Consider the following 17,953-nt stretch of genomic DNA (forward strand, 5'->3'; position numbering starts at 1 on the left):
GACTCTGTGCGACCCCATAGACGACAGCCCACCAGGCTCCCCCATCCCTATCCTTCACTATCTCCCGGATTCTCATATCTGTTGAGTTGGTGATGCTATCTAACTATCTCATCCTCTGCCTTCAGTCCTCCTGCCCCCAATCTTTCCTAGCATCAGGGTCTTTTCCAGTGAGTTGGCTCTTTGCATCAGGTGGCCAAAGTGTTGGAGCTTCAGCATCAGTCCTGCTAATGAATATTCAGGTTTGATTTCTTTAGAATTGACTGGTTGGATCTCCTTGCAGTCCAAGGGACTCTCAAGAGTCATCTCCAGCACTACGATTAGAAAGCATCAATTATTCAGCTCTCAGCCCTCTTTATGGTCCAACTCTCATATCTGTACGTGATTACTGGAAAAACCATAGCTTTATCTACATGGACCTTTGTTGGCAAAGTGATGTCTCTGCTTTTTAAATATGCTGTCTAGGTTTGTCATAGTTTTGCTTCCAAGGAGCAAGTGTCTTTGAATTTCGTGGCTGCAGTTACTGTCCACAGTGATTTGGAGCCCACGAAAATAAAATGTCAGTGTTTCCACTTTTTCCCCATCTATTTGTCATAAAGTGATGGGACCAGATACCATAATCTTTGTTTTTTGAATGTTCAGTTTTAAGCCATCCTTTTCACTCTCCTCTTTTGCCCTCATTAAGGGGCTCTTTAGTTTCTCTTTGCTTTCTGCCTTTAGGGTGGTATCATCTGCATATCTGAGGTTGTTGATGTTTCTCCTGGCAGTCTTGATTCCAGCTTGTGATTCATCCTGCCTGGCATTTCACATGATGTACTCTGCATATAAGTCAAGTAAGCAGGGTGACAGTGTACAACCTTGACATACTCTTTCCCAGTTTTGAACCAGTCCCTTTTCCCATGTCTGGTTCTAAATGTTGCTTCATGACCTGCATACAGGTTTCTCAGCAGGCAGGTAAAGTGGTCTGGTATTCCCATCTCCTTAAGAATATTCCAGTTTATTGTGACTTGCACAAAGGCTTTAGCATCGTCAATGAGGCAGATGTTTTTCTGGAATTCTCTTGCTTTCTCGTGATCCAATGAATGTTGGCAATATAAACTCTGGTTCCTCTGCCTTATCTGAATCTAGCTTGTACATCTGGAGGTTCTTGGTTCATGTGCTTTTGAAGCCTAGCTTGGAGAATTTTGAGCATTACTTTGCTAGCATGTGAAATGAGTGCAATTGTCTGATAGTTTGAACAATCTTTGGCATTGCCCTTCATTTCTATTGGGATGATAACTGACCTTTTCCAGTCCTGTGGCCACTGTTGAGTTTTCCAGATTTGCTGGCATATTGAGTACAGTGCTTTAACAGGATCATCCTTTAGGATTTGAAATAGCTCAGCTGGAATTCCATCACCTCCACTAGTTTTGTTTATAGTAATGCTTCCTAAGGCCCACTTTACTTCATACTCCAGGGTATCTGGCTCTTGGTGAGTGATCACACCATCATGGTTATCTGGGTCATTAAGATCTTTTTTGTATAGGATAGTACAGAAAGATAGTCTCTGCATATATACAATATGCTTATATCTGTGTACATATAAAGAAATGTATAAATATATAATTACATAAAAGAGCAGTTCTACATTGTCCTATACCCTTTGTTTCTATCTGTATCTATGGATTGTTTCTTATCATTGAAGATAGTTATCTTACTCTTTTTAATGACCGCATGGAATTTTACTATTCTCCTGTTGACAAGCATTCAGGCTATTTCCAGTATTTTGTACATATAAATGTTGTGGTGGTATATGTCTTTGTGGACATATTGTTTGCATGTGTTTAAATATATCTGGAAGATATATTTCCAGAAATGGGATTTCTGGATAAAGTTTCCCTTTAAAATTTTGATAGATGCTTCCTAATTTTCTTTTGTTAATATCCTAGACTGTTCAATCTGTTAAATGTTTCAGAAGATTTTTTTTTGCTAGACAAGTTACTTTCAAAAATTTATTAAGTGGCACTTTTTGAAAGATTAATTGGAGTAACGGCATCCAATTAGAAGTTGAATTAAAATGATCTTCCTTGCAGTTTCGTTCAATTTAATATGAGCCATTGCTACATATTGTTATTAATCTGTCTCTTCATTGTTTTGTTTTATACATGGAGTTGGAATATTAATAAAGAGTAGGGAAAACTTAAAACCTATACACACATTTTCATACACATGTTAAGACCAAGGTTTCTCCAGTTAGCCTGTGGTTTCTCCGCATTGGATGAGTTCATAGGACCACATGGGGGGAGAGAGGGAAGGATGGGGACACACAGACACGCAACAGAGAAATGAAAACTAATGGAAGTGTCATAAAAGGCAAATTTTAAGAGACAAGAAAAAAGCAGGAATATATTATCTAGTTTTACTTTTGTATTCAGAGATTAAAGAAGACACCTTAAAGTTTATCTCCATCATGAAGTGCTTCTAGGTAGACGTGATCACTATCTTTATGCTTCTGTTTTCGTTTCTATTGTAGAACTAATGGCCTGTTACTCTTTATGTGTTTTCTTCCCCCATTAAACTCAATGACTTGAGAGTCTGGCGTAGACAAGTTCTGTTGAATAATGAGTTCTTTATGTATGAATGGTTTTGAAAGGTAGAGGTTCCTTTTCTACTGTTAACCATGTTTCACAGATGAAGCTGACTTTGTTTCTTTACTCTATCTTCACTCCCATCCTAGAGAATAATTTTCCTACCAGTATGTCCCATTATGTTTTACTTTCTGATATGCTTGTGCTGGTGTGGACTTGGTCTTCTGCATCGTTAGAACTGATCTGTTCTTTTCCTTTTGTACTAGAATCAGTGCACATGAGTATTCCCAATCAGCTCATTTCAGTCTTCTACCATGGCAGTCATTGGAGTGGCATGGAGCAAGGAGAGTCCCTTTTTCTGCTGTTTATAATCCAAGAGGATAAGATATGTTCTTCATATCTAGAAGAGTAATTGCAAATGTGTTTTCTCATGGAATGTCTTCTGCATCAGGGCTTCGAGTTGTCTGCTTAACCATTGTTTGTCACACTATTAGATGAGGGGAACAGAAGGTGAGGTTTTGACAGGAAAGAGCATTTCAGACTCAGGAAACAGCAAGGAGCCAGCATTGCTACAGCTAAGTGAATAAGGGTGAGCGTGGTAAGGTAGGGATTAGACTGTGCAGATTTTTATAGTCCTTGTTAATGACTTTAGATTTTATACTAACTGCAGTAGGAAGCTGTTGATGCTTATTGCTGGTAAATTAATGGGAGGCTTTTTGCTTTTGTCTCAGTACTTGACAGTCAGTTTTATTGTTTCCATGATAAAAGTGTTCTTCCATTGATAGACAGTATATTTAGGAATAAAATTATTTTCCCAAGGACTGTATATATGCCACTATATATAAAATCTATAGAATTTTTTTAAGAATTGGGAAAACTAGAATATTAATGTATATTCACTAGCCATGATTGTTAAAGCAAATTAACCATTAATTCCTTTTTTCCAATTTATGTTTAGAGATGATATAACACTACTCAGACAAGAGGTCCAAGACCTACAGGCTTCACTTAAGGTAAAATAAAAATGATTATACTTGTTTATTTTCAGTGTATCAGATAAATAAAACCTTTTAAAATTTTCTGATTAAAACCTTTTCTTTCCTTAGGAAGAAAAATGGTACTCAGAAGAATTAAAGAAAGAATTAGAAAAATTTCAAGGGCTGCAGCAACAAGTAATTGCTTTTAAATACTTAAAGTGTGTTATTAGTTGTTCATTTTCATTGCTTTAAATTAAGTATAATGCTTTTTTGTAAACAAGTGGCATGATATGAATAGCTTCCTAATTGTTTCTCTGTGCTTGTTAGCCTACATATGTATCCTTTGAAATTCTAATGAGTACAAACCAATATAACCAATATATGGAAAGCTCAGATATAACTCTTTAAAAGTGCTCCATTAAGAATCATTTACCTGTGGGACTTCCCTGAAGTGATTAAAAACTCTGCAGTTCCACTGCAGAGGGTGCAGGTTAAATTTGTGGTCAGGGAACTAAGATCCTACATGCTACAGTGAGGCCAAAAGGATCATTTACCTATGGATTTTTTTTTTTATACCAGGCCACATTATTCTTATTTTCTGACAATATACATAAGTGGTTAAAAAATATAGGTTCAAACAATCATGAAGCACTTCAAAGCACTTGTATTTGTGACAAATTGGAAATCACTAAAATGTCTATTAGTAGGGAAAGAACTATTATTAACTGCTTATAGTTAATATTAGTGGTGATTATTTGAAAGCATGCGAAAACTGTTGTATTCATGTTAGATTTTAAAAAACAAATATTGTGTCTTTGTACACAGATGCATACCTACCATACAACTTTAACTTTATAAAAATTATACAGAAAAGAACAAGAAAATCACTGTAGTATGCAAAGTGGTTATTTTGAGTGATTTCATTTGCTATCTCAGATTCATTATATATAATGTTCTTTAATGTATTTTCTAAAAAAAGCTTTAACAAATTATGATTTTTATACTAAAGTTATTTTGACTTTTATATGAACATACATAAAAAATCGTAGAATGATGACTTTTACCAAATATGTATATAGTTTTCATTTCTGTGAATAAAAATGACATCCTTTAACACTTTTATAAAGTAATTAGTGATCCCTCTGCAAACTTAGCACATTAAGATAGCACATGGCATCTTAGCACATGACTCCCAGTTGTCTTTGCCTTTTTATCTTTTTCCCAAAAGTTGTCATTTGGACTAGAACAGAAAAATAAATGGATAACAAGACACCAGCCTTATTACTACTCAGCTTTTATAATTGAGGATGCATTAAAGAGGGTTTTAGTAATCTAAAATACTTACAGTTCACTTACTCATGTTTTAGGTAGATGCCATTAGCAATCAAACATGTGCTGTATTATATTATTTTCTGTACTTGAAAACACAGGAAGTTGTTTACTACATTTGAGATGACTATTTTAACTTTATAATAGGGACTTCCCAAATGGCACCAGTGGTAAAGAACCTACCTGCCAGTGCAGGAGACAGATGTGGGTTGGTAAATCCCAGTAGGAGGGCATGGCAACCTATTCCATTATATTAACTTATGTTATTACTGAATTTATGGAATTTAAGATGCCATCTTGGCAAAGTTCATGAAAATTTAATATGTTAACACATTCTTAGTGGCAGTGACCTACAGTTAAATCATTATGCCAGACAGCCTAGTGGTATCTTAGAGATCTAGAAGGATGTGAGCAGGCCAAGATTTGGTTTTCATCGAAATCTTGCCACTTACCTGACAGAATCTATTTCAGAGATTGTTTTTCACATTGACAATTGTAACAGTATAGTCTTTTCCTTTTAATACATTTGTTTATGTTTTTTGTTTTCATTGAGGAGTCCAAACCTGATGGATTAGTGGCTGATTCATCAGCAGGTAACTTAAAGCTTTTATTTTTTCATTTTTCTTCTTTCTTATCCCTTTTTTACTTCTTTGTTTTCCTCTGATGCCTGCTACATGGATTTTGTTTTATGGTTTTACTTCATGGCACTGAAACAGTGAAGTTATCAGTCATATTCTAGGTTGAGAGTGTTTATTACCTGTGAACTGTATAATTTAATCAGTTATTGAAATCTTAATCTTATTATATAGTTCATTATATTCTGAAGTTACACACTTTTGAAATATTACATTAATATGGTGGTTAATGGAAGTTTAGATCTATATTAAACATTGATGTACTTTGTTTCCTCTTGAAATTAAAAAATGAGATTAGCATCTTTGTAATAGACTTTAACTGGAGGAATGCTCAGTGAATAATAACAATTATATTTTGAGATTAGCTGTTGTATTTAATGTCTCTTTGAAGTTTCTTTATGAGAATGAAGTAGTAAGAATTGACTGCATATTTTAATTGATTATTTTATTTAAGACCTTGATTATTCTTAAAACATTTCTAATTTCAAAACATTTCATCAGAGGCACAAAATATATTCTTTTTTGGTCAGTTGACAGATACAGAAAAATATGAAATTAGAATAATCTTTAAACAAATATTTATAAATATTTTAGGTATGATTGCTAAATATTTCTTTCATTTGTTTTACGTGTTCATAAACTTTGATTTGGGCCTTAAATGTATTGGCTGTGATTAATTCTTTTATTTCTTTTTGAGATCTGATTAATTCTTAAAATGTAAAGATATTCTGCTTGTAATTGGCTAGTAGATCATGTTGATTGTTTTTAACTCCTACAATGATTATAAGTAATAACAGTTTAGGAAATGTAATTCACATTGTATTTGAATAACTACTTTTCTGTAGAACTACAGTCTTTGGAACAACAATTAGAAGAAGCCCAAACAGAAAATTTTAATATTAAACAAATGAAAGATTTGTTTGAACAGAAAGCAGCCCAACTTGCTACTGAAATTGCAGGTAAATTAAATCAGAATTATTTTTATTCAATAAATCAGTCTCATTACCTTTTTGCCATTGTATATTCTATAGATAAACTGTATTTTATTAGTGTGATAAAGCATTTGTTATAGACTATCGTGGTGATTGCTGGCGTTAATGATAACAGAGTTGCTGTGTTAGTTATTTTATTTGTTCTCCTACCTCCTCCCTTTGAAGAACTGATTTTCCCTGTAAAATTCTTCTTGAATTTTAGAGAAGATGGTTTCTTTTGTGGTATGGTTAAAGATTGACAAGTAACATTTTGAAGAGGTTAAATAATATGGTATAGATTTAATTGGTCATGCTAGCAATTGCATGTAATTTTTTCAGCTACATACATGCTTTTAGGTGAAATTTAGGTAAAAATATTATGTGATTGAGTATACATTAAAATGCTAATTTAGTAATCGAGTAGATTTTATGTAGACAAAGACATTTGATCATTTAAGTTTATCATTGAATATCATCAGAAGTATAATTTTATTGTGTACATCAAAGGAATGTGAATTTGAATTAGAGTGGTATTTAGATAGGCACTGGATATACAAGAATGTATAACTTATCTTCTCTAGAGTTAATGTCATGTCATCTATGTAACTTCTTAATTAGATATAAAGTCAAAATATGATGAAGAAAGGAGTCTTAGAGAAGCTGCTGAACAGCAAGTGACACATCTAACAGAAGAATTAAACAAAGAAGCAGCTGTGATTCAAGATCTAAAGACTGAACTGGTAATTTAGAAACCATTTATTAGAATGTACCTTATTTGAAATTGATAAATGAAATACATATGCTGATGAAACATTTTTAAAAGTATAGTTTGAATAGAATGGAGGAAATAAAAATTCCCTGTAGTTTTACCACCTACATATATGTGTGTGTGTGTGTGTGTGTGTACACTATATATGATTTTTAAAATAAGAATGGAATTTTATGATACATTATTTATGGCATGAACATTTTTATTGTTTTTGTTTTAATGTCACCTGTCGTTTTTGGTAGTTTCCATATCTGCATCTCTGATCTTACCTTGAACTTTAGTTTTATAAATCCCGACACTTCTAAAAGGAGAAGAGGACAGCAGAGGGTGAGATGGTTAGATGGCATTACCGACTCACTGGATACGAATCTGAGCAAACTCTGGGAAATAGTGAAGGACAGGGAAACCTGGCAGGTTGCTGCCCATGGGGTCATAAAGAGTTGAACACAACTTAGTGACTGAACAACAACAACAAGGGCACTCCTAATTGCGTTTCCAGCTTTCATTTCAAATTCAACAAGTATAACATCAGGTCGTCATATTTCTGTCATTGATACCATATGTTTTTAATCCTCTCCCCAGGCTTAACTATCTTGGATCTGTCCTTGCTTCCTTTCTGCCCTTTATTTACCACTCAGTAAACATATGAATATGTGAATCAGTTAGATTCAATCTGCAACAAACCCTGCTGCTGCTGCTAAGTCGCTTCAGTCGTGTCCGACTCTGTGCGACCCCATAGACGGCAGCCCACCAGGCTCCCCTGTCCCTGGGACCCTCCAGGCAAGAACACTGGAGTGGGTTGCCATTTCCTTCTCCAATGCATGAAAGTGAAAAGTGAAAGTGAAGTCGCTCAGTCGTGTCCCACCCCCAGCAATCCCATGGACTGCAGCCCACCAGGCTCCTCCGTCCATGGGATTCTCCAGGCAAGAGTACCAGAGTGGGGTGCCATTGCCTTCTCTATGCTTATATCTGCTCCTTCATTTTATTACCAGTTTCATAGGATAAAAAAATGAAGGGATTTAGCATTAACAAGAGATTGTTATTATAAGTGGGTGTAGTTTGTGAAGGAAAGGAAAGCAGTTAAAGCACTAAGGATAATTGTGTATTTGCTATTTTGTACCTTGAGTGGTAATACTGTTAAATATGAGAGAAAGCTCTTATTTAGCTCTATGAAAAAAGGATAAAGATTGTTGGGGGAGAACATCTGTGTTCAATGTTTGGAATCTAGTAATTGATGTTAAAAGATTTTTTTTATTTCTTAGTAGTAAAACTATTTAAAAAATATGTGTTATTTAAAAATGTGTGTTCACTAAATAGTTCACTGTTTTGTTTTTTCTTTTTTTAATTAAAATATGTTGCTTCACAGCTTCAGAGACCTGGAATAGAAGATGTTGCTGTATTAAAGAAAGAACTGGTCCAAGTTCAAACACTAATGGATAACATGACCTTGGAACGTGAGAGAGAATCTGAAAAACTCAAAGATGAGTGCAAAAAGTTACAAACAGAATATACTAACTCAGAGGTAATGAAGTTTAGTGCACTTAAATAAGACTGATGTTAACTTATTTAATGTGCATTGTTGAGTGAAGCCAGCATTTTTCTAAGTGACTCAAACACTACTTGCCTTTCTTTCATCTGGTCTCAATAATATCTGTATATAGTCAATATAGGCTGATAGTATTTTATCTTTGCTTTATGAAGTTGGACACTTAGAGAAGAATGTTTGCATAAAGGAATATTACTCTGTTTAATAAATAATGTATACTGTAGAGAAATTATATTTAAATTTGCTCCAGATTAATAAGTAGTAATTTATTTCAATTTGGTAGGGGTAAAGGAAGTACGATTTCGTTTTCTTCATTTGTATTACTTATGTTGCTTAGAAAAAATATTTAAGACTTATTATCCATTAGACTTGGTTTTCATTTATCAATTATTCAGTTATGTGGTTGAAGGAAGTCTTAAAAATCTTCTAGTCTAACCCTCCATCCAGGAATTCCCTTTATAGGTCTCTGATAAATGATCTGCAACTCTTGCTATGTGTTGTGGGGGTTGTATATTTCTTCCTAAGTCAGCCATTCCATTGAGTTGGCATTTGTTTCCCTGTAATTTACATGTACTGGTTCCAGACCCAGAATAAATTGTTCTTTTCCACATGAAATATTTGATGACTGTTCATATTTACCCTGAATTTTCTTTTCTTTTAGGATAAACATTCTCAGCTCTTCTATTTATTACATGACTTTTATCTGTCAGTCCCTTATATAATTGTCAGCATATGACAAGTTCTAGGATATGTAGTAAATATATTTGCTTAAAAATGCTAGCATTTGTCTTTACTATATCATAGGTATTTTTATTATAACTACTACTGTGTATAGTTCTTAAGCTCCCTTATATGATACAGACCTGTGTTTTTCATGTTTTTGGTCTAAAAAGTCAAGTTATAGTGACATTTCAACTTGCATCTCAGATTTTTTCAGCTGATTATCTAAAAACCACTATTCATAATTATTAATGAATTATGGAGTACAAATATTATGGATAATCCGTATCTTCCTTTTATTACTTTCTCCTATGTCTTATCATTGGAGGATTGGTGAAAGTTTATGGTACAACACACATAGGCATGTGAGTCTTTGTAATGGTTAACATTTCAGACTTTTAAGTTGATGAACTTCAGGTGCAGATTTCCCAAACATGATCTTTGTAGCCCAGTAATAAAAGTCCCACAGATTTTCAAAGTATTTTAGGGAGTTCATGAACTTATCAAAGCCAATAAAAATCTCCTAAAGTGTAATCTAGGAGAGGCTGAATCAAAGAAGTTTCATGGGAAAAAATCCCATTCAAATGCTAGGTTAGAAATTTCTTTTAACCCTGTAAGTTAAGTATTAAGTTTATTTTATATTTAAGGAATCTGGGCTTCAATGAGATTAAATAACTTGTTCAAGTTCATGCACCTAATGTAAAGAAGTTAGGATTAGAACTCAAATCTGTCTTGAAGCTCAGGTCTTTCTGTATCATGTCGTTTCCCATTTTTGGTGGTCTGGTGATTGTGTTAGAAGTAAATTTGTGTTATTAATCATAACCTAATACTTACTGTTACTACTTTTTGCATTTTGACATATTGTATATTTGTATTGAGTATAAGTTAAAATACTTTTGAGTTGTGTCCCATACCATTTCCATATGAAAAAGTGACTGTCTAAATATTCCATCTCATTTGTTTTTTACTGTATTTTTAGCTTCTACTTACTCCTTAGTATATGGTGTGTATTTTATTAAAATTCAGTTTTATTTATTCTCAATTATGTGTGTTAGTGAATTACATAAGCTAAAGAACTAAAAGAAAAAAATATTTCATGTATTACTGCTTTTCTGAACCTAAACATTGACGTCAGAAATAAAACAGTAAAAAGAATTAAAGAAACTAAAAATGCAATGATTTGTTTTGTATTTCTAGTCAAGGTTCAAGATACATAATCTGATATACATTAAGTATGTTCCATTCCTTTCATTAAAAATATAACCTATGAATTTTCCTTGTCATTTTAAAAATCTAACTGTTTTTAAAAGCATATGGAAAAATAACTCATTCTAAAGCATTTAAAAGTATTTTTAAATAATTAACTTTTCTTTACATAAGAAATTAAGGTTAATAAAAGTATTATTCCTATAAATCTGCATTATTGAAAAATGTCAGAGCTGTAAAACTAACTTATACTTGGTGTTGTCTTTAATGGAAATGATTTTTGACGAATTTTATTTATATTCCAAATATCTTCATTTGAATCCTAATTTTTAAAACTAAAAAGGTTATAAAGAGATGGAATAAATACTACATTCATTCAGGGTTATTAAAGAGAGCATTTAAATATCTTTTAAAGATTTGCTAGTGTAAGATTAGATTTAGAAGTGTGTTTGTACTTTTTATTGTATGTTCAATGTATACTTTTGTCAGTTTTTGTTTTCCATGTTTCATCCATCATTTTATTTTATTTTTTCTGCTTTCTAATGGAGATGCTTAAATTTGAGGTAATGTCTTTTTGGAAGGCTTTTAATATTAGTACTGTTTTTAATATAGTACCTTCTAGCACCATATGGCAATTTTGTATTTTAAGACAATCTCAAACTTCAAATATATGCTCCTTTTTGTTTTATTAATCAAGCCAAATTTTAACCATCTTTAAAATGATTATTTACTAAAAGTATTTGGCCATTAGGACAGTAATTATAATCCTAAAGTACTAGCAGGAAGTTTGAAATATCTTTCCTTAATTATTTTGTAATTTGAAATTCTGAAATGCACATTATTTTATAGGGTCTTATATATCTGTTTCCATGTGCAGAGATACTTTGCAAGTATCTGTTAACTTCTAGGAGAATCATTCCTCTCTTTAGTGAGTATTTTTTGAATGCCTGAGTGAAAGCAGCTAGTATACATATGGGGAATAGAACAGTGAATAAGATACAGTGCCTGCTGTCGTAAAGCTTATATTCCTTTTGGAAGCCAAACAGTGTGAAATAAACCAGCTCGCAGTAGGACATCAGCTAATCCTAAGTGCTGCGAGGAAAAACAAAGCAGGATATGGGCAGTAGTGGGGCTGGCAATAATGTGGATCAGTTTTAGATAGGATGATCAGGGAAAGGTATCCTCAAAGAGGATACATGGGAGAATGAAGTAAGCAAGAAGAGTGAAGACCTGGGAACAGCATTCCCAGGAGGAAGGAGAGCAAGTGCTGAAGCCTTCTGGGCACAGATGAGCTTGTCTTGTTAACTAGTGAGGACTATCTGTGGCTTGCAGAACCTTCCTTTTGAATTTCACCTAAAGTGGTATCTCAATAGTGAGTGTATTTCCTTAGAAATTTTGTCTTTCTTCAATCTTAATTTTTTAAAAATAGAGCTATAATACATGATCATTGTAAAAAGTTAAAATGACTCGGCGTATAGTAGAGAGGGAAAGCTTCCTGTAATTCATTCCTCTTTCTCCTCTTCCCTGTAACTAAAATTTATCTTTAGGTGTATACTTTTCCTGCATCCTTTTTTCCCTTGAGTAAATTAAAAAGTTTTAAGTGCTTGCTTTTATATTTTTAAAAATTCAAGTAAAAAAAATACATATTTAGTGTACAACAGATACATTATAAGATATAACAAATAATTTTGGATACATTTGCTTCACATTTTCTTTCTTTTGCATGTTGGAATTCAGCAGAATAGATACTGGATATATGTTATACATGGTTAATCTTATAATCTTTAATGTGGATTCATGGTTTTTTAATGAAATATACTCAAAATTTGCATTTTAGTACATACTTATTATGTTTGAAAAACTCTAGTAATTCCTTTGATAAGATAGAGATTTAAATATAATTTTTCTTGTGATAAATGATTAAAGCATAGTAATTTAAAGTAGCTGGATTGTTCCTGTTATATTAATTAACATCCATAATGTTGTTCAGTTCAGTCGCTCAGTCGTGTCCAACTCTTTGCAACCCCAATTGCAGCACGCCAGGCCTCCCTGTCCATTACCAACTCCCGGGGTTCACCCAAACCCATGTTCATTGAGTCGGTGATGCCATCCAGCCATCTCATCCTCTGTTGTCCCCTTCTCCTCCTGCCCTCAATCTTTCCCAGCATCAGAGTCTTTTCCAATGAGTCAGCTCTTCTCATCAGGTGGCCAAAGTATTGGCATTTTAGCTTCAGTCAGTCCTTCCAATGAACACCCAGGACTGATCTCCTTTAGGATGGACTGGTTGGATCTCCTTGCAGTCCAAGGGACTCTCAAGAGTCTTCTCCAACACCACAGTTCAAAAGCATCAGTTCTTCGGTGCTCAGCTTTCTTTATAATCTAACTCACATCCATACATGACCACTGGAAAAACTATAGCCTTGACTAGATGGACCTTTGTTGGCAAAGTAATGTCTCTGCTTTTTAATATTCTGTCTAAGTTGGTCACAACTTTTCTTCCAAGGAGTTAATACAGAATAATTCTAAGATTCAAAGTTGTTAGCCATAGCAAGTTGAAGTAAACTCCTAATACATTTCAAGGTTACACAATCAGTTTAAGATAGAGCATTAAGATACACTTTAAGTTGAACACAGTTGAAAATACATGAATATTTAAACATTTCCTTTTTTGAAATATGTTTTATATACATGTTTTCCTTAAAAGGTCAGGCCATGAACTTATCTCAGACATGTTGCCATTACCAAAAATATTTTTGAAATCTCTTTTTGTTGACCTCAAACCAGTTTGGAAAACACTCAAAACACTGATTTCGGTTGTTTATGGTTATTAAAATAAGCCCAAATGTGTGATTGTTCAGTTAGGCTACCTTGTTTACTAGTTTTGTTTCTAAAACTTTATACCTTCACCCATTTACAGTGGATTTGATCTTATTACAGTGAGAATCCTTGAAACAACAACAAAAATATGCCTCAAATTCTAGAGCAGAAGATCACCTGGCATTAATTAGTGGCTTTCTTAGATTTTTTTCCTTGAAAGTACTCATTTGTAATATACAGTATAGGTAATGCTGATGTGGTTATTTAGAAAAATGAAATTTATTGTATTCATATATAAAATTTATTTACTAATGAAGAATATAGACAATGAAGATAATTGTAACATTAAGAATGTAAAAAGTAAACCTGATAAGCAATATTAGAAATACAGAGGTCTCTTATTAACATCACTTTCAGGAAACCAAGTCGCCTGCTCTCTAGTGGTTGAAGCTTTCAAATAAGTTTGTATTTCCAGGTTCTTTGGTTATCTTTCTCTTACCTTATTAAATGATTAACCCATTGTTTTAATAATAGACATTAATTTTCACTTAAAAAATGTTAAACACATTAAAGCAAATTGCCCAGCTATTATCCATGATCGTAGAGAGATCTAGGTTAATGAAACTATATATAACTTCTGTTTGATAGCTTTTTGGCCAAATACTTTCTATTATAGTAAGAGTAAAAAAATGATTAGTCACCTTCAAAGGTAATTCTGTGTTGGTTGTTTGCATTTAACATGATTTTGAAATGTGCTATAGAAGTTGAGAGAAAATGTAGGTATAACTTGCATATCTTTTTTAAATGCAGAAGGATTAAATTATAGAATTTAAAGCCAGTAAGTTCAAGTTTGCATTTTGCTGTTTCAGACGCATAAAATAGGATGCCAACTTTTCATTTCATGTATTATTAAATAATGAAGTTGTAAAGTTTGGGATACATTTTGAAAACTAATTTTCAGCCCAGAAAAGATGTGGAGAAGCAGTAGGGCTAGTAAAATAAAAAGAATCAAGTTGAAATTTCTAAGAATTATTAAAGTTTAGTGACAACAGTGACAAAAATCTATATAATCTTAAAACCTTTGAATACTTCCGTTTCCCTTTTTATTTTAGTTTTCTCAATTTTTTTTCCTTTCTAGGCCGTAATAAGCCAGCTGAGGAGTGAACTTGCCAAAGGCCCGCAGGAAGTTGCTGTGTATGTGCAGGAACTACAAAAACTTAAAAGTTCAGTTAATGAATTAACACAAAAAAATCAGGTGAGAATTTAAAAGCTATGCATAATGGTGAATTGATTTTATAAATTTTAAGTTCTAATCTTGTGTATGTTGTTTATATATTGGCATAGTACAGGATGGCTTATTTTGTGTTATTTTTTAGTGTTGTTTACATTCACATTGTTATGCAACCAACTTTTTTCATCTTGTAAAACTAAACTCAGTTATTATTAAACAACTCTCCATTTACTGAATCTCCTGCCCCAAACCCCTTCTGCTTTCTATATCTATGAATTTACTATTCTAAATAACTCATATGAGTGAGATCATACAGTATTTGTCTTTTTGTGCTTGGCTTATTTCACGTAGGATATTGTTCTCAAGGTTCATTCATATTATAACATGTGTCAGAATTTCCTACCTTCTTAAGGTTATATTACACTGTACATATATATCATATTGTCCATCTGTTGCTTCCTTCTTTGTGCTCTTTCTTTTCTGGATAGTGCTGTTTTGAACATGGTTATACAAATATCTATTTGAGATCCTGCTTTCAGTTCTTTTGGGTAGATACCCAGAAGTCGAATTGCTGGATCTTACTAGTAATTCTGTTTTCAATTTTTTGAAGAAATCATCATACTTTTTGCCATAGTGGCTGTATCCTTTTAAATTCCCATCAACAGTGCACAAGGATTAAACAGTTTCTTCACATCCTTGCCAACATTTGTTATTTTCTGTTTATTATCTCTGTTTGTTTGTTTTTTTTTTAATAGTAGCCATCTGATAGAGTGTTAAGGTGATATTCATCATGATTGATTTGTATTTCCCTAATGATTAGGATGCTTGAGCATCTTTTCATATGCTTCTTGGCTGTATGATTTTAATTGGGTTGTTCATGTTCTTGATGTTGAGTTGTAAGAGTTCTTTTTATGTTTTTGATATTAACCCTTTAATCAGATACATGATTTGCAAATATTTTCTCATTCTTTAGGTTGCCTTTTCACTCTGTTGGTTCTGTCTTTTTATAAAGGAAAAAACACTCCTGTTTGTCTCCTCTACTCCCAGTACTGTACTACATACAGCTTCACTTCTGACATCAGATGTATAGATGTTCCATATTTCAACAGTTCTGTAACACCAGCTGTGTGTCCTACCATTTAACTCACTTCTTACACTATTTGCCTGGAGCTAGCATCACATTCTATGGATTAAGTAAGGGTGAAGTCCTGCAGAACTGTGCCTGAGCACCCCTGAACCTCCCTCCCCAACACATCCCAGTTCAGATACCAATTAAAGTCTAGCTTGTTACTTGTACTTCTCACCAACTGGCTGTAAATGGGAGGTTCCCAATTCTCAGCCTCCTGTTCAACTAATTTGCTAGAGTAGCTCCGAAAACTTGGGAAAAGTTTTTACATTTTACTTACTAGTGCTGTGCTTAGTCACTCAGTCTTGTCTGGCTCTTTGCAATCCCATGGCCTGGAGGCTGCTAGGCTCCACTGTCCATGGGGATTCTCCAGGCAAGAAGACTGAAGTGGGTTGCCACGCCCTCCTCCAGGGGATCTTCCAAACCCAGGGATTGAACCCAGGTCTCATATGTTGCATGCGGATTCTTTACCATCTGAGCCATCTGAGCCGAAGCCCATGAATACCAAAGTGGATAGCCTATCCCTTCTCCAGGGAATCTTCCTAACCCAGAAATCGAGCCAGGGTCTCCTGAATTGCAGATGGATTCTTTACTAGCTGAGCTACCATGGTACTTACTGAGCTACTTACTAGAGTATTGGCTTATTATAAATGACTATAACTTAAGTGGGTAGGAAAGAGATGGGTAGGGCAAGATATGTGAGAAAGTGTTTGAAGCTTCCATGCTCTCTTTGGGTGCTCTCCATGTGTTCACCAACTTGGAATATCTCAAAACCCTTTCTTTCCTTACGTGGGTGTGATTGATGGAATCTTTGACCATTAGTGATTAATTCAGCCTTTTGCCCCTCTTCCCTCCCTGGAGGTCAGGGTGGAACTGAAAGTTCCAACTCTTTCTTGAAGGTTGGTTCCCCTGTCAACCAACCCCCATCCTTTGGGATTTCTAAAAAATCTCATTAATACAAACTCAGGTGGTTGTAAAGGGCTTCTTATGACTAACAAAGGATACCTTTCTTGCTCTTATATCATAGGGAATTCCTGAGGTTGAGGAGTCTGGATCCAGAAATGGGGACCAAGGCCAAAGGACTGTTTTATGATATCACACATTTGATACACAGAAGTTTTAAATTTTATATAATCTAGTTTATCTATTTTCACTTTCATTGCTGAGCTTTTGGTTTCATATCCAAGAAGTCATTGCTAAACTCAATGCCTTGAAGCTTTTCACCTGTTTTCTTCTAATAGTTTTATAGTTTTAACTTAGGTTTAGGTCTTTGATCTATTTTGAATTATTTTTTTAAAGTAAGGGTCCAGTTTTATTCTTTTGCATGTGAAAATCCAGTTTTCCTAGCACCATTTATTGAAAGGAGTGAGTATCCTTCCCTTACTGAATGGTCTTGGCATGCTTGTTGAAAATTGTTTGACCATGTATGTGAGTATTTATTTCTGGGCTCTTTATTTTTATTATTTTGGTCTATATATCTTTCTTTATGTCAGTACACATTGTTTTGACTACTGTATTTTTCAATAAGTTTTGAAGTCAGGAACTGTGAGACCTCCGTCTTTGTTCTTAGTCTGTATTCTGTAATGTTAATATTTTCCACCTTGTTTCTTTAAAGATGAGCAACAGATAATAGTTTTGGAGGTAGGGCAGGTATTGGTATTAATTTATTTCCCTCATGTCTCTACTTTTTGATGGCAGAGGAATGGGGAGTTATTAAATTTTTTTGTTCAAAAGTATTGTGAATTTGTTAGCTTTGCTTTAACAGCTTCATTAAATAACAGGACAGATGGATTCTCATATCTGCTTTTACATTTAATCTGTTGTGATATATTTGAAGTGTGTTAAAAAACTTACTCCTTGAAAGAAAAGTTATGACCAACCTAGACAGCATATTCAAAAGCAGAGACATTACTTTGCCAACAAAGGTCCGTCTAGTCAAGGCTATGGTTTTTCCAGTGGTCATGTACGGATGTGAGAGTTGGACTGTGAAGAAGGCTGAGCACTGAAGAATTGATGCTTTTGAACTGTGGTGTTGGAGGAGACTCTTGAGAGTCCCTTGGAC

General features: G+C 33.8%; 1 protein-coding gene across 2 annotated transcripts in view; it reads left to right on the forward strand.

Moving 5' to 3' along the window:
- EEA1 (early endosome antigen 1) overlaps positions 1–17,953 on the forward strand; it is a 128,136-nt gene that overhangs the window by 49,236 nt on the left and 60,947 nt on the right. For both annotated transcript variants that reach the window (XM_010839708.1, XM_010839709.1), the window contains 7 exons: positions 3,523–3,577; positions 3,671–3,736; positions 5,424–5,463; positions 6,351–6,464; positions 7,095–7,216; positions 8,612–8,767; positions 14,673–14,789. In XM_010839708.1, the coding sequence (XP_010838010.1) occupies positions 3,523–3,577; positions 3,671–3,736; positions 5,424–5,463; positions 6,351–6,464; positions 7,095–7,216; positions 8,612–8,767; positions 14,673–14,789 (670 nt within the window). The remainder of the gene's footprint in view (positions 1–3,522; positions 3,578–3,670; positions 3,737–5,423; positions 5,464–6,350; positions 6,465–7,094; positions 7,217–8,611; positions 8,768–14,672; positions 14,790–17,953) is intronic.

This window comes from Bison bison, unplaced genomic scaffold, assembly GCF_000754665.1.
Source record: "Bison bison bison isolate TAMUID 2011002044 unplaced genomic scaffold, Bison_UMD1.0 scf7180017864133, whole genome shotgun sequence".
Lineage (NCBI taxonomy): Eukaryota > Metazoa > Chordata > Mammalia > Artiodactyla > Bovidae > Bison > Bison bison.